The following is a 21,022-nucleotide window of genomic DNA, read 5'->3' as shown; positions in this document are numbered from 1 at the left end:
AAATTTTCATGAAATGGATATCTTAAAAATTTCACAATTACGCTTTTGATTAGCTTCAAACTTTATTACGGAATTTTGACTTTACAATTATTTTTCTGGACTTTTTTTTCTCGTGGAGCTTAAGTTTCAACTGAAAACTTGCTTGAACTCCCGATCGTTGGAAGTCTTACCGGAAAAATTAAATTACCTCTTAATGTCTCTCTTTTTTAATTACTGTGGTTAGGTTTTGGACATGCGAGCTTGCAGGCGTAATCTCGAACGGTTAGTCCACTTTTCCAATCAAATTTCAATATCATGCAATTTTTTTTGCAAAGTGCCTCCTAATTAAAAAGGCGAAAGAACGAAATTGGTTTATTGGAGTTTATTGTAAGGGCGAAATAAAATAAATGCGGCCAATTTAGATTTTTCTGTTGTTTGTAGCGCATTTCTGAGAAAAGTAAAGTAAGACAAGAATGAAATAATTGCGACAGAATTGTTTCTGAGAAACTATTGTTTTTGAAGTATGTAATTATCAGAATTTTCTTTTTGATGAACAAATAATTAAATTTGATTTAAAAATCTAATTTTGAGTGCGGCAGAGGGGCAAAATAAGTTGAAGGAGTGAAATCGGAAGGGCGTGATTGAAGCAATTCGGAGTTTGGTTGCCCTAGTTTCGATGGCGAGGGACTTATATTTTTACGTCCCCCTAGGTTTGGAGGTAATGAGATTTATTTTTCAACTTTTTTCGCTTTCTTTGTTTCGGTCTCATTTTTTATTCGCTAGCTTGCAATGCTACGCATGTGTTGTATCGCAAGTCATGCGAAGCTCCTGTTTCACCTCTTGATGATTAATTTTTTCAAATTAAATTTTCGGATAAACTGGAAGTTTTTTTCTGATTCGTGGTTTTCGTAGGTTGATTTTTTTTAAAATTTGCAAATGTCAGTTAGATTATCTGATACGGGTTTCTATCGGCTTACGTTCCAAAGCATTGTTGTTCGTTCTAGTTTAAAAATGTTTTAATCCTAATTAAAAGTTGTTCTGTAAGTTGTGGATTTACCAACTAGGTTCTGAATGTATATTTTTTTCGTACGGCTTGTTTTTTTTTAGATTTCAGCCTATGTTATTTCGGTTATTTTAATTTTTATTGCGCAGTGGAGGGAAAAATAGTTTGTTTAGCCTTGGGTGTTGCAGGAGTGATGTGTCGTAAAAAAAAGAACTTTTTTCAAAACTTTAAGCTTCAAAGTTTTAAAACTATTAAGCCCATTTTTTGTGATGGAATTTTTGTCGATTTAGTTACCGCTCGGTAAATGATTCTCCATGCTTTTTAGACATTCCGTCTCTTTACTTTTCATTATTTTTTAATGCAATGTTTTTGGATGTATCGCTGCGAAGCGAAGATCCTCTTAGCACAAATTTAAGCTCACATTTTTGCTCAATGCATTGGCGAGCGATATATTCTTGATTTTTTTTGATGTTTACTGTTGTATGAGGTCTTGAAGTCTCGAAACGTCAGCTTACACAAGTAGCTGAGTCAGAAAGAACAATGCTTCCTAGTTGGAAAATCCGAGGTTTCAATCCCGTATTGGTTCTTTTTGATTTTCAAAGCTTATTTACTTTTCAGATATTTATAGCTAAAATTGGGACTACCTCTTTATGGCTGGTGCAGAGACTGAAAAGAAAGATGCTTACTTGGACCGGGAGGCCTACCCGGTAGCTGGCCGAATAATTCTCATTACAGGAGCCAGTGCAGGAGTGGGCAAGGAAGCTGCTCGTGACCTGGCCTTGCGAGGAGCCACAATTGTGATGGGAAATAGAGACCTGGAAAAGAGCAACCGGGTCATCCAGGCTCTTCGAGAAGAAGAGGGAAATGACAAATTACCCGAGGGCCGCATTGTGGTGAAGAGATTGGATTTGGCAGATTTGGAAAGCGTGAGAACCTTTGCAGAGGAGATTAAGAGAGAGTATCCTGTTATTGACGTTCTCATCAACAATGCTGGTAAAATGGCAGGTCCTAGAATAGTTACGAAAGATGGATTCGAGTCTCAGTTCCAGACGAACCATCTGGGTCATTTTTTGTTGACACACTTGCTAATTGATAATATAATCAGTTCTTCCAATAAACCGCGAATTATCAATCTATCATCGAAAGCTCATGAAAGCGCAAAAGCTAACTTTTTAGAGGACTTGCAATGCGAAAAGTCCTACCCATCTCAAGGTTTTGGAGCTTACTGCAACACGAAGCTAATGAATGTTCTCTTTACTAAAAGTCTAGCTGCAAAATACGCTGGAAAAGTCAACACATACGCTGTTCATCCGGGTTTCGTAAAAACCGAATTGGACCGATCCAGTAAAATATCTCAATGTGTATACATGTTGACAGGATTCTTTGCTAAGACTGAAAAACAGGGCGCACTTACTACTATATATTGCACTGTGAGTGGGAAAACAAGCGAAGAAACAGGGTTGTATTATGCAGACTCTGCTGTAAAGGAACCTACTAAGATAGCGAAGGATCCAGAGCTAGCTCAGAAGCTGTGGGATGCGAGCTGTGAGCTCCTAAATATAAAATGGGGGGTCTAAAATTATTGTAAATTGTAAATTATGGCAAGTTTTTTTCCACGTGATTCAATGCTTTTCCTTAGCTTCCCCCTTAGTTCCTCAGCTCTATCATGAATGCTTTCTTCAATTTATTTAAGGGTTCTGGAAACCTAACTTCATCAAACCATCTTGTGACCACGCTAGTAGCAGAGATTCATAAATGTAAAATTAGCCTCTTAGGTTGATCTTTTCAAACAATGGTTTTTTACTAATAGTGTAGCGTGTTCAAATGTGTTTTACTCCTGATTGTTCAACGGTGCAGAATATTTCCTTAATATCTTTTCTACGATAAATTCTACCTCCTTTGATGGATTTTATTACAATAGATGTCAATCTTTATCTTAAGCTTGAAATAAATCCCCCTCTCTATTGTTTTGCAATTGAGCTCAAGCTAGCTTGAAGCCAGGATTTAATGAATGGTATTTCGGGAGTCTAAAGAAAGGATGTCGCCCTTTGATTTTTATTGACCATCTCTCGAAGCGTCTCGAAACGACCTTTGCAATTGACCTCGAATTGAATCCAAAAATCTTGATGTCTGTGTGATTGAAATTGAATTAGCTGACCTGAAAGTCTCGTTCTTTTTATGGCTCCCATCTTTTGACGTTCTTTGAATGGTTCATTATTTTGAGTGCCATAAAATGTCTTTTTTGTTCATTGACTGATACTAATATTACGTAATAAAACTTGAATTAAAATGTTAGGTCATTGTGGTCAAGCTTTTACCCGAAACCTTCGAAAATGCTTAATTAGAGATTTTGCGTTCCATATTAGTATCTAAGTATCATTTCTTTTAGACCGGCTTTATTTGTTTTCGCCTGTCTTAACACTTCTGACGCGAAAGCCATTTTGTCAATTAGCAAAACCATCGAGGTATAAACAGGACTGTTTAGACTTTTTTGGTAGGACTTATGGTTCTTATGGCTTCTAAACGTTCATGATTTTTCAGGTTGGTTTAATATGTACATATGGCAAACTGGAGCTTAAACCACTTTTACGGTGCTTTTTAGACAGCATTTATCAAGTATTTGTCTATAAGAGCAGAAATTTTTGCAATACATTCCAAAATATAACATTCTTTACATGAGACTCAGCAAGAAACCTTCATATCAAATATTATACATTACCAGTACCATATGAATATCAATTGAATAGTCGAATCGTGATTTGTTTTTTTAATAACTTTATCTACTTTGATCCCCGCAAGTAGTTGCGTTCGTTCTACTTACTGTACGGCGATTTGATCCGATATGTGGGTCGGAAATGAACAAGTTTTGGACCCGACCCAGCAGTTCGAAAAAGGTCGAATCCGAGGCCTGCAAGAGGAGCGCATCCGCGTGCAGCAAAAGACATTTACAAAGTGGATCAACTTTCACCTGAAACCTACCGGGATCCATGTGGAGGACTTGTTTGAGGATATTAGGAATGGAAGGATGTTGCACCAGTTGTTACAGGTCATTTCGGGGGAGATGTTGCCCAAAGTGAGTCGAGGAGTGATGCGAATCCAGCAGCTGGAGAATGTCGGCATCTCTCTCTCATTCCTCTCCAAAAAGGTTGCATTTCCCACAACTTAATCACAACTCAAAGCATAAATTGACAAAGCGGCACGTTAAAGCCAAAGCCGAAGTGTTACTTTCTTGGCATGGCCAAATGTCTGTTATTAGTTTTTAAGTAGGTTTTTCAAAACCTTAGAAGAAGATAATTTGAATTTTTTGAGAGCTTAAAGAAACGGTTGTACATTGAAAGATGAAAACGATTAGAAACAAGCTGAAAAATAAATACTCCGATATTATTAAGTATTATATTTGTATGAACAATCTATCAAAGTTTTCGCTCTTTTGTTCCAGGTGACGTTGGAAAACATCGGCGCTTCGGACATCGTAGATGGGAACAAGCGACTCATCTTAGGGCTCATCTGGACCATCATCCTCCGCTTCCAAATCCAACAAATTGTGTTCGAGGAACAAATCGTCCAGGAAACTGCACCAGAACAGGTATGGTACCACTCATATAACCTAACTGTTGTCTGTTGATACGTTTGGGGTTTTCTATCCAATTGGTTGCATAGTTTTTGAACTTAAAATTTAGAGATAAATTTAATAAATATTGAAATTGAAATTTAGAGATAATTTTAATAAATATTGGAATCAGTTCAGCAATCTGCCCCATTCATGAGTGGCATGGAGGGGGCTCAATAGGTATTTCAGGCATGTTTGTAACTACGTGAAAATTGTTGAATGATATGATTTCAAGCACAATCTTCTCCAACACCAAAACTCATAATATCAAAACTGAAAAATTCGGAGTGAAAAATTTCCCCTAAAAGGATCATACAAAGACGGCTCTTTTTCTGTCTTAAATTTTAAAAATGTTGCATTTCTGTACATTATTCGGGGCTGCGGAGAACATCTTATAGCATTCAGATGCAAGGTTAGAGCGATTGAGTTAGTCCTTTGTTTCCAATAGTCATTGAGTTCAAGATGAATAAACACTGTTTGGTCTCGTCCCACACCATTTACCCAAAACTTTTAACGGAACTTGTATCAATTATTAGGAAAAAATATGCGACGGGCAAAATGAAATGTGCCACTTAAGTTGAGAGAGAAGCGAAAAGTGTGAAGATCAGATAAGATAACGTTGTTTAATGATTTGATAAACTTTCAGTGAGTTTAACTCAATGAATCCAATTTGCGTTGATTGTGTATCTGATTGTCACGTTGTTTATTTGTAAAAATAGGAGAGTTCAGTCAAGAAGTCGGCAAAGGAATCGTTGCTACTCTGGTGTCAGAAACAGGTGGAACCATACGACAACGTAGATATCAGAAACTTCGACAAGAGCTGGCAAGATGGGCTGGCATTCAACGCTTTACTACATTCCAGAAGGTAAAGTAATCTTTGTTAGTAATTGAGCTTTCAATGCCCTACAAAATGTAAAAATGACGAATTGTTGATTTCAAAGCCTTCAAAGAATTTTTTAAAAGATGGAAGGTAGTGACTGCTGCAACTTCAAACTTGACCTAAGAGGCTCATTTGGCAAAGCCGAGAATCAATTAAGAAAGAAACTTCACTGTTTTGGAACGTCATTTAGCCTGTTTGAGATTTAGCCTTTTTGAGATAGCAAAATAGCTGCGAAATGTTTTTGTTCCAGGCCCGACTTGGTCAATTACGATTCGTTGGACCCAAACAATGCTGAATGGAATCTGAGACACGCATTTGACTCAGCTGAAAATGAGATGAACATCCCGAGACTCATCGACCCTGAGGACGTTGTTACGCGTCCCGACGAGAAAAGCATCATGACTTACGTCGCCCAAATCTACTCGACTTACGCAAAGATGAAAGCAGAGAAACGAAGTGGTCGACGAATGGAGAATGTCGTCCGAATGTTAATGAGCATTGACGAGGCTGAAAAGAAATACGTTGCTCTATTCAGTGATCTGGTTTTTTGGGTTCGCCAGAAAACAAAAGAGCTGAACAACAGAACCTTCCCAAATTCCCTAACTGGCATCCAAGAACATCTGAAAAAATTTAACAGATACAGAAATGAGGAAAAGCCAATGAAGTATAAAGAAAAGGGAGAGCTTCATATGATGTTTCACTCCATAAATGTGAAATGCTTCGCCAACAACAGAATTCCGTTTTATCCGCCCGAAGGACACCTGATTAAAAATCTGGAGGCAGAATGGGATGTGTTGGATAGGGCGGAGAGAGAACTGGAACGGGCGATTGTGAAAGAGTACATGAGACTGGAGTCACTGGAAAGAGTTGCGGAGAGGTTTAAGAGGAAAGAGAGGCTGAGGATGGCCTGGCTGGAAGACATGTGGGAGATCATAGAAGACCAGGAGCAGTGCCGGGACTCACTTCCTGTGTTGGCGGCGTTCCAGAGAAACGAAGCTATTTTGCTAGACGTGCAAGCAAGGGTTTGTCTTTATTGCATTTATTACCAATTTGATATGGCATAATCGATTAAAATCAATAAAACCGCGTTTTTATTTGGTTTTAAAGGTGGATAACGAAGGCGCTGTAAGTTGCACTTTTCTTCACAAATCTGTCCAAATTGTGAGAATGTTTCTTTCGAGGCACTAGAGTATAAATAGTGTTTGAATACTTATTAGACAAGCCAGTTGGTTTTTCTCTGCAACTTTTTTTTTAGCAACTGACAAATGTTACAAAGTTGAATTAAAGGAGTCGAAGACTATTTAATTGGGATGTATACTGCAAAGTATGTCTACTCTGTCTATCGTGTAGCGTCTGATCTTAAATGTTGAATCACGAATAATTGCATGCTTGGTGAATCTTTTGACAGTCGAAGCTTAGATAATAGTTGGTTTTGATTCAATCGTGTTGGGAACCTTGTTGGTTTTCAGAAAGGCGGACCTAAAAATTAAGCGAGGAGTTCAAAAAATGGGAAGAAAGTTTGATGTTTTTTGTAATCGGCAAAATTAATTTTCCGAGCTCTTCTAAAACACTTGAATGATGCTGCTGTGCCCAAATTTTGGTCTGGGAACGCCTGGGAATACAAAGGGCCTAGTTACGAATTACATGTTTTTTCGAGTGAACACTTACTTTTGGAGAAATCCGATCGTAGGAGTGATCAGTCTTCGGATTAGTCCAGTTCTTTTACTGGTGTATCTGTCAGATTCTTAGGGACTGGATAGAACACTTGAAGCAAGTCGCTCAAACTTGGTTATTCTATTGATCAAAGAGCTGTTTAGATGTAGTACCGGTGTAGTTTCTTCGTGATGATTGCATTGAGAGAGCGTTTAATGCTTTTTTGCATGTTTTTTTTCAGAGGAGATATTTTTTGTTTCAAGAAAATTATCGGCCTATTGTTTGTCTGCTTATGTTTTGCCGGCTTAGTTGCCACAGCATGGATTTTCTTGCGCTGTAATCGCTTGAAGTTTTTTTAGCTTCAATTGTTACGGCTTATATTTCATCGGTTTTGTGGCATTATTTTGCGTCGTTTCAGAACTTGTTGTTTTCATGACCATGACAACAATTTTGTTTTCGGCTCGATGGGAATTTAACCATTTTTCGGCTTAGTTACCTTTCGATTTGATAAGTAATTCAGAATACTGATTGAGCGCCGGTGACGGTGTTTCTGCTTGTTTTCCTCAAATGGAACATTAGTCCAGGCAAAATTTCGGAAATTTGTTTAGTTATGGTTTTCGAAATGTTTTCATGTTTTCCGAGTTAGTAGTTTTCTTTTCATTTTCTGTCTGATAGTTTGCGATGGATGAATGCGTAAGGCGACAACTCGCAACAAAATTTTTTCGTCTTTCTAGTCTATTTTTTACAAAAATATTTTCCAATTATCGAATTATCGAAGTTCTAATTTTTCGTTCAGATCTTTTTATTACACCACGCAGAAAAAAATTGCTGCTTATTTGAAAAAATTCGTTTTTGTATTTTTCTTAAGACTATGGTTGGAACATTCTGTGTTACATTAACCGGCTATCCTTGTTACGAGTTGTCTTTTGTTGGAAATTTTTGCGGAGCCGGGTGAATGACAAGTAGCGAGATTTGATGGAGAACGTGAATTTAATTGTCAATGACTTGAAAAATTAGCGCAGGAAAATTCAAGATTGTTGCTATTTAAGCAATTTTTTCACTACCTTATTCCCTCCAATTTGTCTTCGTTTTGTCAATTACCAGCTAAATGGCGTTCTTTGAATTGTTTTATTTGTTTACTCTTTTAATTGACAATTAAGTTTACTGTCTACATCAGACGTCAGACCCGTCTGATTGTCATTTACCCTTAGCAATGCTATGTCTGTGTGGTATCACAAGTGTTGCAAATCTCCGCTTCCCCTCTGTGTGTGTTTTTATTTTTATAATAATAGTAATTTTAAATTGTTTCTAGTTGATAATTTCCTAGAATGTAGTTGTCCAAAAACTCATGATTGAAGATTAGTATTTGATATTATGCGCAGCCGTGAATGAAGATTACAAAATATGGGTAGTATTTTGAAACAAAAATAACAAATTTTTCTTTTCTATTTGAAGTTTCAAATCAGTTTTTTTTTGCTCGAGCAAACGACAACCGTTAAAAGCAGCTCAACAAAATCAGTATTAGTTTTAGAACAATGTTGTGAATGTAAATTATTTCAGGAGGAGAAGTTTGCCAAGGCGAAGGAACTGGCAAAATTCCTGTGGACGAGCGATTACCACCAGAAGGTTGAAATCAACAAGAGAGAGAAGAAGCTGAGGAGTGAGTATGAGAGGCTGAGACAGTCAGTACAGGCTGCCCACGTGGTGTTGAAGGGGGCCAATGATGCTGGAGTTGTAGCCAGACAGACACATCTCATTCGACAGGAGATCAAATCAATCGAGGTAGGATAGGATCATCCAAAATTTTAATTGGAGTCTTTTGTTCAATTTAATTTCGACCAATCAGATTCAAGCGTTTTGCTCACAATTTCAAAATTGCACTGATCAACTTTGAACCGTCTTACGGATAAGACCCTAAGGTTTTTTTCTAAGAATAATGAACGTAGTGAGTTCTCTTTTATAGATCTTGGTGATTTTTTTGGTATTTTTTCCGGAAAAAGTTTTAAAAAATTTGTTCATGCTCATTTTAATTTTTTTTGCGGCCTGACCTTTGGTTCCTATTAAAGTTCATTTCGTTTCCTTTGTTAAAAGGGAGATAAACTGCCATATCGAACATCACAAATGTAAAGATCAAGAAAAACGTGATCGACTTTATTTTTTCGAAAACGGAAATTAATTATCAGATGTCCGAGCGAAATTAAAATTTTACCTATTGATCCAGTTTTCTCAAAATGGGTTAATTTTTATCAAAAAGGCACCTTTCACATAATGTTCAAAGAGCTTTAAGGCCATCTAGTTTTTTTCTTGGAAATTCAAAAGTCCTTCTTGCGTTCTTTTTCTCTTTTCCAACTGTCAGTTAGCTATGTTTATAGGATGCAAATTTGTGAAAATGGTAAAACTGTTAAGTTCACCACCAGCTTTCGCAGGAATGATTCTGACATCGGGTGTTTTTCTTCCGCGCAAAATTAGGACCACAAAAAAATCATAAGGCTAGCTTAGGCATCGTGTTAAAGCACTATTGCCATAAAGGGCTATCATGTAAAAGTGCTATTGGTTTTCTCTCGTATTATTTATACAGGTTTTCGAAACTAACCATTTTTGAGGAAATGCTTTTGAGTTTGGGTGTTGTTCGCATAAAGTTAGGGACCACAAATAAACGATAGATGGGTCAATTTAGTTATCGTTTCAAAGCGCTTGTGCCAGAATTCAAACAAAAGGAGCGATTTTTCAGAATGTGTCACTAAACATACTGAAGTCCTACAGATGAATGAGATTTTTTTTCGATAGAAAGTCTTAGAAGTTATGCAGCTCTAATTGTATTTTTTTGCGGTCCCAATTCTGATTCATTCTGATATTCAGTTAAAGTTTATTCGATAAAGAGAAAGCAAGTTGTGCTCTGGACTAACAAAAGTTCAAATGGTGCAAAATTACATGATTGACTTCTAGTTTCATAAATATATATAAATATCAGTTTTCTCAGCGGAATAAAAAGATATCAATTGATCGAGTTTCCTATAATTGGGTTAGTTTCGTCAAAAATTGCCAATAGAAAAAATTGAGGAAACCAGAAATTCAGGGTGATGTGATTTTTTCTTTAAACTTGAAATTTGATTTTTTTTCCCAAAAAAGTCAATCATTTTATTTGGTCTCCTTGAGTTCATTGACATTTTTTTCATCTTTTTTTTTTGCTATTTTTGCATATCCAAAGAAAATTTATGCATTCAGCTCAGATTTAAAAAAAAATATTTTCGCTGTGATTGTTTCTCCTCGGGAGTTTGATATTTCGTTTTTAGGTCAGTTTGATATTTCATTTTTAAGTCATGGGAGTTTGATAATGGGTCTTTCCGGTTAAACCCGCCTAAATGGATATATTCCTCAGCTAACTTTCGGAAAGTTTATAATGAAACAGACGCTATTTTTTTTTACTTTGATAGTGAGGTTCATACCTAGTGCAATAGATAAAAAATGGCATAAATACGTATTGAATGACAAGCAGGAGCACGCTTGTTGACTCATTCTTTTGCAATTTTGCGTTAAAAAGAAACAAAAATCAGCTTATCAAACCGGAATATAGACTTCTTGTTCGTATTAACAACTTGTTTAACAGAATCAATTGAATCACTTGTATCTTGGTTCACAAAGATTTCAAATTCTATGCGGTCACGGTTGACTTAGCCTGGAGGTAACGATTATGCCTGGAGCGGGAAAGGTCCTGGGTTCAAATCTGACAAGGACGTGTTTTTTTGTCAAACGGGAAAAAAATCTGTTTAAACAAGCAAAGCGTTTAAACAGAAGAGTTTTTTCCTAAGCTAAGTCGCAAATAAAGGTGTTCATTTAGTTGCACTTTTCCAATAATCACGATCTGAAGCTTAAGATTTTTCATAACATACTTTTTCTGCTTTATTGGTGGCAACTGTTTTACGCTTGCGATAAGCCAGCGACGTTATCAAAGCGGAATATAGACTTTGTTCGGATAAGCAATCTCGTTAACAGAATTCAATTTGGGGCGGCGAAGGTCCTGGGTTTGAATCTGACCAGGACCTGTTTTTTTTTCAAACGGCAAATATTCTGTTTCAAATAAAATTGCCGGGCAATTATTTGTCTGATTATCTGTTGTCGGCTTAGTTATCACTTCTTAGAGAAGTTTTTTTTTGCTGACCGCATTTTTCTTTGATGTTGCTTTTCGTGTTTGATTTACTCCTACATTGTGTAATTTTACTTACCTTGACTAAGTTTTTTCTTTGTTTTTTTTTTGTTTCGCTAAAAAAATCCTCGGCCCAAATTATTTCCACCTATTTTCTACTGACTTAATTACCTATTTTTGGGTCGTTGCTAGGGAAACGCATTTTAACACCCCTCCGCCTTTTGTCAAGTTAGTTGTATGTTTATCTATCGATTTGTTGAAATTTCTTAGTTTTTTTGTCATGAAAGTTTAGTGCTTTAAGAGAGCTCGGAAAATCAATTTGGTCGACCTAGAAAAAAGTCGTCAAAATTTTTAGAAAATTTGCCCCCCTCGAGAAAATCCTAGATCCTAACCAGGGGTTCCGCAAAATATATGGCCATATAATGGGGTTTCCGCCCTACATTATGCCATATTTATCCTTCTTTCCCTCCATTATTTCCATAATCGCTCAGGAAAAATAAATAATGGCCATTATGGGGTTTTATTTGTTCCATAATTTTGAATGAAAAATCAAAACAAGTAAATCAATTTTACAAAGTTTTTTAAACGAGTTTAGTATCCCAAAGCTCTTTATTGACTTTTAAGAAAAAAAGTAGCCTCAAGGTGATGTGGAGACATGCTTTACAAACTCGGTTTGAACAAAGCAAAACGACGCTGGCTCAATGCGAACAATACAAGTGCGCGCGTTGTTTGTTTTGCAGGTAAACGCGCTTGCTTGCTCACTATTTGTTTTACATAATGGGGTTACGTCATCCCTAAATTATGGCCATAATCGAAGGCAGTTCCGTACATAATGGCCATACTTTTTGTCCTTTCCCTCCATTATTTATGGCCATAATGGGCACCTACCGTTATTTTTGCTATGATCCTAACCATAGTAAGATCATTTATCCACGAGGGATGGGACCAACATACGAGCTGTACAGTTCATCACGGCGAACCGCTGTTGTGCGCCTGCTTAAGAACTACATGCAATTTTTTTTGGTTATTTTTCTGGGCTGGGTAATGTTGCCTCACCCTCAAGCAACGAGCACGGATCATGGTGGGCCTCGAACATCCGACCTTTCGATTGAGAGGCGGAGACGTAACCACTTCACCACTGCTCCCCCTATAAGGGAAGGGGGGAATAGTTAACAAGATACCAAAGGGAGGGGGAATAATTAACAAGATCCCAATTATTTAAGGATAACTAAACTTTGGCTATATTACATGTTAATTCAATTTTTTAATATATTATATTATTATATATAATAATATATTATAATTCAATATTACATGAAGTTAGGATCCTCCACCCCAGCGCATAATATAAATTAAATTTGCTAAGCGCTGCATGTAAAATGCTCGATTCTGAGTTTCTGATTGCCTGAAAAATCCCCAACTTAGAACCAAGTTAACATCCTCCCGCCCAAACGGCTTTGGGGGGGGGGGGGGGGAGGGGGAGGATGTTAACTTGGTCCCGGCTCCATTATTTCCCTAACTTGCGCTTGAAAAAAAATTATTTCCTAATAATTTGTCTAAAATAAATTTTTTATCAGCCGGTTTTAGGTGGTACTAGTACATTGCCAACTCTAGGACCAATCATAGTAGTTCCGAGTCGCCGACCTCAGTTCTGATGACGCGCTGTTAAGTTATTTTGGGCGAAGTTGGTAAAAGTACCCAGAAGCTGGACAAGAGGCAGTACAACAGTGCCGAAGTACAACAGTGTCGAAAATGAAAAAGTGTTCAACAGTGCCGAAAATTGATGATATTCGGCACTGTTGAACAATAAAATTATTTTCGGCACTGTTGTACTTCGGCACTGTTGTACTGCCCTTAGAGGGGCGTTCAACAGTGCCGAAGTATAAGAGTGCCGAAAGTAAAATTTTAGTATAAGAGTGCCAAATTGAGTCCACAAAAAACTTACTTTTAGGTGAAATATAGGTCGAGGTCTTTCTTTCATACTTACTCATGCGAGAGCTGAGTTTTCATTCAATTTGATTCGGTGGTATATAAACCAGCCGAAGTATCAAGCAGCCGAAAATACGTAAGTGTTATATAATAGTTATGTGACAATTATGTAAAAGTTAAAAGTCATGCAAATTTCATTAATGTGACTTAACGTTCCTGCTGGCCTTTATACTCCGCACATTTTCGGTTGATTTATAATTCGGCTGGTTTATTTACGCTCGGTGAATTCAACTGGTGTGTAACAGTGCTGATTTAAATTAACCGGAAAAAACGAGCTAAACTTCAAATTTAAAACGCGTTTTTCTCAAGTTAGGCAAAAACTTAAGAAGACAAAGTTGCTTAAAATTTTAGAATTAATATGGTGTAATTTGTTTTGCAAAATTCGGGCCCAAACTTTTACCCCAAAAATGGGTCATTTTGGCTTTTCTTAGTTAATCAAAATTTACGCCAAAAAATACCCAGTCGATCACAGACATAATTATATCAAAGTGAGCTCCTTACGTAGCCCAACAAACTTTAAGAAGGGTATATTCTCCAAAACATTGTATAAGTTAATTAATAGACAAAAAAGGTCGTTTTTACTATAAAAAATAGCAACTATTTATTTAAAAACAATTTTTAAACGATTGGCAAATTTTTTTGGAGAATATACCCTTCTTAAAGTTTGTTGGGCTACGTAAGGAGCTCACTTTGATATAATTATGTCTGTGATCGACTGGGTATTTTTTGGCGTAATTTTTGATTAACTAAGAAAAGCCAAAATGACCCATTTTTGGGGTAAAATTTTGGGGCCGATTTCCGCAAAACAAATTACACTATATTAATTCTGCTAAAATTTTTAGCAACTCTGTCTTCATAAGTTTTTGCCTAAACTCAACCCAATTTGAGAAAAACGTGTTTTAAATTTCAAGTTTAACGCGTTAGTTTAATCAGCACTGTATATTCAATGTTCAATTGAATAGCTAGCTTGTTTGAATTTATACTGCGATGCTTGACTGTATAGTAAGCATTGTTGGTGTAGGGGTATCATTTGAGATTCCCATTCTCAAGACACGGGTTCGAGTCCCGTACAATGCAAGTATTTTACTTTGAGCTTGTGCATTCTTTTTAAAATCAAACAAGCTTAGTTAAAAAAAGATAATTTTATGGAAGCAAAAAGCTGAATAAATCGATCAATTGATGTGATGATGTGTTAATTTTCTGGCTCTTTTCCAGTTTCCCCCACTTTCAAAATAGCGAGTGTTAGATTTGTTTTACGTGTTATTACGTTAAATAGACTTTTCAAAATTGAATTTGAAGGGGGGGGGGAACTGGAAAAGAGCCAATTTTCTTAAATGAACGTTTTGTAATTTGTATCCGAAGACTATTAAAAATCTTCAGCTCGTCATATAAAGAAGTAATTTTCTATTGTATTGTAAATTGCAACTAACTACGGATCTCTTTAACTATATCCCCCCTCCCTATATAAAGAAATAGGTACTACTATGATAGAGTGGTCCCTCGAAAAAGCAACTATGATAGGTACTGGCTCTTTTTCCTTTTCCCCCCACCTCACACGAGCTTCAATATATTAGTGTAACGAGAGGTTTTACGAGGTTGAGTATGAAGACCAAATATGTTTGTCGTGGCCTTATTAGTCTCTAGGTGAATTTTCATTACAATCGGACAATGTGGTCAACAAATTTACATGTAAAAATTTGCAGGTGGGGGGGGAAAGGAATAAGAGCCCAGGTCCCGCATGCATTTAGCGTGTTATAATTTAGAAAATTAATTGTGTATAAATATTCATTTCAAAAATCTCGCGAAATATGTTGAGCCAAAAACTTTTCAGATTAAAAATTGTACTCACTACATGTTTTATATCAAGAACTTTGCTCGCTCCAACTTATTTTACAGTTTAAAAATCATAATTGGATTAACTTTTTTGTCATCAAAACACAATTTTGCCTTTTTTGAATTTTCCACCTTAAAACGGCGAGGGGGGGGGGGGGGGGGGATATATACTGTGGCAGTGTGACATCTTTATGAATGGCGAAATCATAATTATTAACGATTTGAGAGGTGACCAATCAATAAGCAAAATGGTCTAAGAGCAGAAAGGGTCCAAGAGCAAAAAACTGAAAAATTTCAACTTTTATAAGCTAAAAGCGGTTAATTAATTATCAGAAATGTCTACAGTAACAAAGAAACGAACATTTTATGCATAACTTGAATAATTAAAAAAAAAAATCGAAAAATTTTAATCAGAAAACTTGATGAAATTATTCAATTCATGCATAATTTATTCAATTTCATGGTATTTTCTGACTATTCTAATAATTTGCTTAATCAGTTAGCCCGTATTTTTTTTCTGTTTTTCTGCTCTTGGACCCATTATGCACTTGGACCAGTCGGCTGATTGCCCCGCCTCCGATTTGAAAGCTCTAGGTATCTTATTCTCGAGGGACCTGGTTATTTTCAAGGGACCACTCTATCATAGTATTCACCAAAAAATAAATCAACGGTTAAGCATATGCGATTTTTTTTACCTACTAACGAATCTCCTTTTTTTTGCAAAAGAGGGGGATAAAATATAAGAGATCCCTAACTACCTACCTATCTTGGTACAAGTGTGATAGAGTGGTCCCAAGAAACTAACCGGGTCCCAAATATAAAAAAGAACGCCTCAAAATTGTTCAATTTAGTGCTTCGATGTCAATTTGAGTATCGAATAAGTTGGCGTGAATAAGGTAGGTTAACTACGTTTGAGAAAAAAGTGTTAGAAAGACCGACGGGCACATATTGAGCTTAAGTTAGTTATTTGCGGTATTTGCCTAAATTTAATGAAATTTGGGCTATTTTCCAGTCCTCTCCTTTGATTTTTTTTTCTGAATTTCATTATATGAAAGTTTATTCAAAATAGCTTTTCATGGTATAAACTGCATTGAAACGTGCTGCCGTGAACAGGTGAAGAATTTTTTTTTATATACATTGACGTGTGAACAATTTTTGGGTCTTTTTACTTATTCCGTCAAAATCAAAATTTCAGCAACTTGAATTAAAACTCGAACAGTTGGTGTGCGGCTCGTATATGATTGGTCAATTTTGGCCAATAAAATTGAAGCAGCACGCTAAACTAAGTCATAATTTTTTAAGTAGATGGGAGGGAGAAAAGTTTCCTTAGTTTCTCGACAATAGCCCCCAAGAACCCATTGTTTGGGGTAAATCCGGCCAATATTACTTCTTCGTCGCGAAAATAAACTCTCATCAATTTCGACAATTTCCCTCCCTCCCCTCTACTTAAGGGAGGGGACGGAGGAGGGAAATTGTCAAAATTGACGAAAGTTTAATTTCGCGACGAAAAATTAATATTGGCCTGATTTACCCCGAACAATGGGTTTTTGGGGGTTATTGTCAAGAAACAAAGAAAAGTTTTCTTTATGCTGTTCCTGATCGCAGCGCCTCAATCCTTATCCCTATTATTCGTCAATCAATACGCCCTGGCACGTTTATTTGCTCAAAAGAAAGGAAAGCTAATAGTGATATCATTAATGAAGGGTGTCACCATGAAACGGTAAATCATAGCCAAAATTTTCTTATTTTCTTCCTGCCACATGAACTCTATCGAATCGAAATGGCGAAACGCAAAAATGAGAAATAAGCGTCAGTGCGGGACCGCCAGATCACAAATGGACTCGTCTCTATGCGAATTTATGTGGAGAGAGAAACGAATTGTGAATAATCGCAATCCATTTGCTCAAATCATCAAAGAAATTGCCGACTTTTGGCAGGCACCATAAACTTTTTTTATTTGCTTTGTGAAACTCTTGTAATAATACTTTGAAACTGAATATTTTGTTTAATTTGAAATTGTTGTCTGTTTTCATTTTGGGCCGAATAAGTTATAAGACCCCAATTTTTGAACAGCTTTGTTTTGTATTTTTTCGAGGGGATGGGAAACTGGAAAAGAGCCGTAATTTGGGACACCTCTCTCACACTTGGTTTTTACCTGTATTACTCTTGTACCTGTATTACTCTTGTATTATTCTTGCAGTTGCTAGAAAGTAAAATTCGTTTACTAGTAAGTTAATAGTAAGTTACTTTTACTTGCTAGTAAGTTTCAAAGCCTCAGGGTCTGCTTGAAAACTACCAAGTTTGAAGACTATTCATTTTAAACAAACTCAAAATCCGCGAAATAAACAATCTGATCAGTATTATCAAGTAAAGCAGCGTTGCAGTATATGAAAACAAGTTTATCTGCTCTTTCGACTGATAATTGAGCCTCATTTCTTTCAAAAATTATTTTGGTTCAACTTACTAGTAATAAGCCTTATTTTGCTTACTAGTAAGTTACTAGTACATTTACTAGTAACTTACTTACTAGTAAGTAAATCCGCACAACCCTAATTAACATCCTCCCCTCTCCCTCCCGCAAATAGACCAAAACCTGATTGGCTCAAAAATCTCATCTTAGAATCAAGTTAACATCCACTCCCCCCAAAGGGCTTCGTGGGGGGGGGGGGGGGGGGATTCGGAGGAGGATGTTAACTTGGTCCTTGTACACCTATCTTATTATCTATAATTTTTCAAAGTCGTTGCTAGAAGGGACTTGTTTTTCTAGCCAGCACTGCTGTCGCAAGAGACTGGCTCGCATCTGCTGATGGTGGAGGATCTTCTGAGGCGACACTCTATGCTGGAGGGACAGATTGTGAGTATAGATGCGAGGATAACCCAACTGCAGAACAAAGTGAACAACGTAGTGGCCGCCGAGCACTCGGACAGTGAGCAAACTGTCAAGTCATACAATGCACTCAAGAAGGACTTCAAGTTGTAAGTATCCTAATGGGCTCTTACCCCCCCCCAACCTCGCATCAGCATCAATTTTATGGTGTAATGAAGGTTTTTACAAGATTGATTATGAAGACCAAATATGTTTGCCATGGCCTAATTAGTCCGCATATCAATTTTCATAACAATCGTGTTGTATGAACAGCAATTTTCATAACAATCGGTTGGCAACAGTAATTTTAGTAACCGTAAAAATTTGCAGCTGGGGGAAAGGGAAAAGAGCCTCGAACACGCGTCCAAATATATAAGGCAGCAAAATGGTATTGTGAAAATATGTTACAACAAACAATGACTCTCAGCCCTTTTGTGACCAACCGTAGAATGCCTTCCCCAAGCACAAATGAATTCTGAAAAATAATTCTGTATGAAATGTGCATTTCATACAAACGCGCAATTACAATTGGTTTTTACTTTTTTATGCACTTTATGCATTTGTTATGAACTCTTTTTTTTTCCAACCTAAGTCGCAAATTTCGTTGCGACGCAAATATCGTTGCGACAAAATGTGTTCATTTTGAAAAAGCTCATTTTGATCAATAACCAGCTATTAAGTACAGCCAATGCTAAAATATTAAATTAGACTATTATATTACAAATTGCATTTTAGCTTCAAGGTATCAGAGTCGGAAGTTTTTAATGAAGCTTTTCGTATACTAGTTAAAATGCGTGCGCACTATAAATTGAGGCATGTTAGTTGATAAATTCACTTTTTTAAAACTGACTGGTACTGCTAATGCGTCATATTTGGCTTGAGTCTCTTAGCAGTTTTGTAGACTCATAATTGGCGTGCGTCACTTAAGAAAATTTCTAGACTCAAAGTTTTACTCATTCAGTTTTTCCCAGTAGTGTTATCGGTAATATTTTTGCTTGTGTATGCAAAGTGCAACTTCGCCTCTGTGTTTTTACAGAATTTGGATGTATGCTTTCCAATTCATTACATGCAAAGTTAGCGTGGATGCCTTATGTTTGTTATATTGCAATTTTTTACATGCAAAATTATGTCTGTTTGTATTTGGTGTCACTTTTGCATTTGGTGCCACTTTGGCTGCCTCGCATTGGCAATTTAATAGTATATGTAGCTGCTTTATTGGTGACAAGTATTTGCCTATTGTTACGCGTTCGTGGGGTGACAAGTATTTGCCTATTGTTACGCGTTCGTGGCCGAGAAGGCAGGGGGTAAGCCCCCAATTCTTGAGGTCATAGGTTCGAAGCCATGCGTACCAAATTTTTAATAAATCGAGGCTTATTTTTATTTCTTCTTTCACTTTATAAATCTGCTTTTTTGTTCTGGCTAAAGCAGCGTGTTCCGGCTAGTGTTTTTGACGCTCAGCTTCGCCTCTGTGAATAAGTATAAGTCAGCCATTCCAAAAGATGAAGAATTCAAAAAATTGTCAAAGTTGAGTTTTGATTGCAAAATATTTAACCCAATCATGGTTTTTAATTAGCAAAATAAGGTAAAACGAGCATTTTTAAGAGTCTATGAACATAGTTCAGACTCTTATATAGTTCGTGATGATTTTTTAAAGAGTCGATGGGTGCTCATGACTTTTAATTAGTTTATTTTTCAGGAAGTGTCTTTAAAATTTTTCAGGGTCTTTTCGCGGTTTGACTTATGGTTTATTGTTAAGTTCAGTTCATTTATTTTGTTAAAAGGAAAACAAATTCCACTCGCAAAAGTGTAAGGGTCGTAAAAAATGTGATCGAGTTCTATTTTCGAAAGTGGAGTTTTCAGATTTTCCAGCGGAGTCAAAAATTTACCTACCGTTCCAGTTTTTTCAGTTTTAATCAAAAATTTGTCAATCTTAAATTGTCAATCGCTAGAAATGCAAAGAGTTTTTAGGGCATCTATTCTTTTCTTTAAAATTCCAAAGTTGATATTTTTTTCAAAAAGAAAAATTTTGTGTTTTCTGTTCATTTGCGTTTTTTGACTTTTTTTCGTACTGTCTGTTGGCTATGTTCGTTTTTTTTTCAGGAAAAGTCTTGAAATTTATTCAGGCTCAAAATTATTTTTTTTTCGCAGTTAGACTTTTGAGAATTTCATTTTCTTGGTTAACAGGAAGGTAAACTCCACTATTGAATGCCTAAGTGTAAAGGTCACGAAAAATTACGACTTAAATTACGAGATTTTCCAGCGAAATAAAAATTTGAACTATTGATTCAGTTTTCCAAATTTGGGGTAATTTTATTACACTTGGGGAGCCAATCTGCTCTTTGTTAGTTCTCTTTATTTTGTTCTCTTTGCAAATATTTTGTTCTCTAAGGTCTGGGGTTGGAGTCTCAGCCGGAACTAATTTTTTTTAGAGTCGATGATTGAAGTTCAGACTCTTATATAGGTCATGATTATTTTTTTTTCTGGAAAAGTCTAAATTTTGTTCACGCTCAATTTTGATTTTTCGCATTTGACTTTCGATTTGTTCTAAGTTCACTTGAAAAGAAAAGCAAACTCCATTATTTATCGACTTCTAATTTCAAAAATTGATTTTATACGTCAGATTTCTCAAAATGGGTTAATTTTGTCAAAAAGTGTATCATAAATTGTTCTATAACTTCAAAAGAGATTCAAGATCATGTGATTTTTTCTTGACAATTCAAATTTTCAGATTTTTCAAAAATCAAGTCAATGTTTTTTTTATTACTTACTTGTGCTCATTGACTCTTTTCCAACTACCTGTTGGCTATGTTTCTTGATATAAGCATAGTTCATGATATAAACATCTTCTGAAAAGTTTCTAATTACGCATATTTCGAGATATTTGAAAGCATAAAATATTCACAATTTAGTTTTGATATTATTGCATGCGAAACACATGCAGGACTAATTCAACGTTTTGCGCCCACTTTATGTCAACACTGAAAGTTAACTTTTATTCGGCTATATTTTTTCAAAATCAACATTTAATAAATTTCCAAAGTCAACGCCTTATAAGAATTAGGCAG

General features: G+C 36.1%; 2 protein-coding genes and 1 non-coding gene across 8 annotated transcripts in view; all 3 read left to right on the top strand.

Moving 5' to 3' along the window:
• The first annotated feature begins 1,604 nt into the window (after window positions 1-1,604).
• On the top strand, window positions 1,605-3,184 carry LOC134841459 (retinol dehydrogenase 12-like). Its single transcript, XM_063857466.1, has one exon. The coding sequence runs from the start codon at window positions 1,633-1,635 to the stop codon at window positions 2,557-2,559; it is 927 nt and encodes a 308-aa protein (XP_063713536.1). The 5' UTR covers window positions 1,605-1,632; the 3' UTR covers window positions 2,560-3,184.
• A 343-nt stretch (window positions 3,185-3,527) lies between these two features.
• Window positions 3,528-21,022, top strand: part of LOC134841424 (spectrin beta chain, non-erythrocytic 1-like) — a 46,328-nt gene continuing 28,833 nt past the window's right edge. For all 6 annotated transcript variants that reach the window (XM_063857404.1, XM_063857399.1, XM_063857401.1 and 3 more), the window contains exons 1-6: window positions 3,528-4,127; window positions 4,422-4,568; window positions 5,312-5,457; window positions 5,723-6,494; window positions 8,686-8,907; window positions 17,859-18,067. In XM_063857404.1, coding sequence (XP_063713474.1) covers window positions 3,825-4,127; window positions 4,422-4,568; window positions 5,312-5,457; window positions 5,723-6,494; window positions 8,686-8,907; window positions 17,859-18,067 — 1,799 coding nt within the window. In that variant the 5' untranslated portion in view covers window positions 3,528-3,824. The remainder of the gene's footprint in view (window positions 4,128-4,421; window positions 4,569-5,311; window positions 5,458-5,722; window positions 6,495-8,685; window positions 8,908-17,858; window positions 18,068-21,022) is intronic.
• Trnag-ccc (transfer RNA glycine (anticodon CCC)) lies at window positions 14,265-14,335 on the top strand. The gene has a single exon. It is a non-coding gene; the product is annotated as a tRNA-Gly (tRNA).

The sequence above is a fragment of the Symsagittifera roscoffensis genome, chromosome 3 (genome assembly GCF_963678635.1).
Source record: "Symsagittifera roscoffensis chromosome 3, txSymRosc1.1, whole genome shotgun sequence".
Classification (NCBI taxonomy): domain Eukaryota; kingdom Metazoa; phylum Xenacoelomorpha; order Acoela; family Convolutidae; genus Symsagittifera; species Symsagittifera roscoffensis.
Note: the sequence above shows the minus strand (reverse complement) of the source record. Positions and strands in the feature narration are given on the sequence as shown.

Coding starts and splice junctions, on each gene's coding strand:
- LOC134841459 (XM_063857466.1), top strand. CDS start 1,633: ATGGCTGGTGCAGAGACTGAAAAGAAAGATGCTTACTTGGACCGGGAG.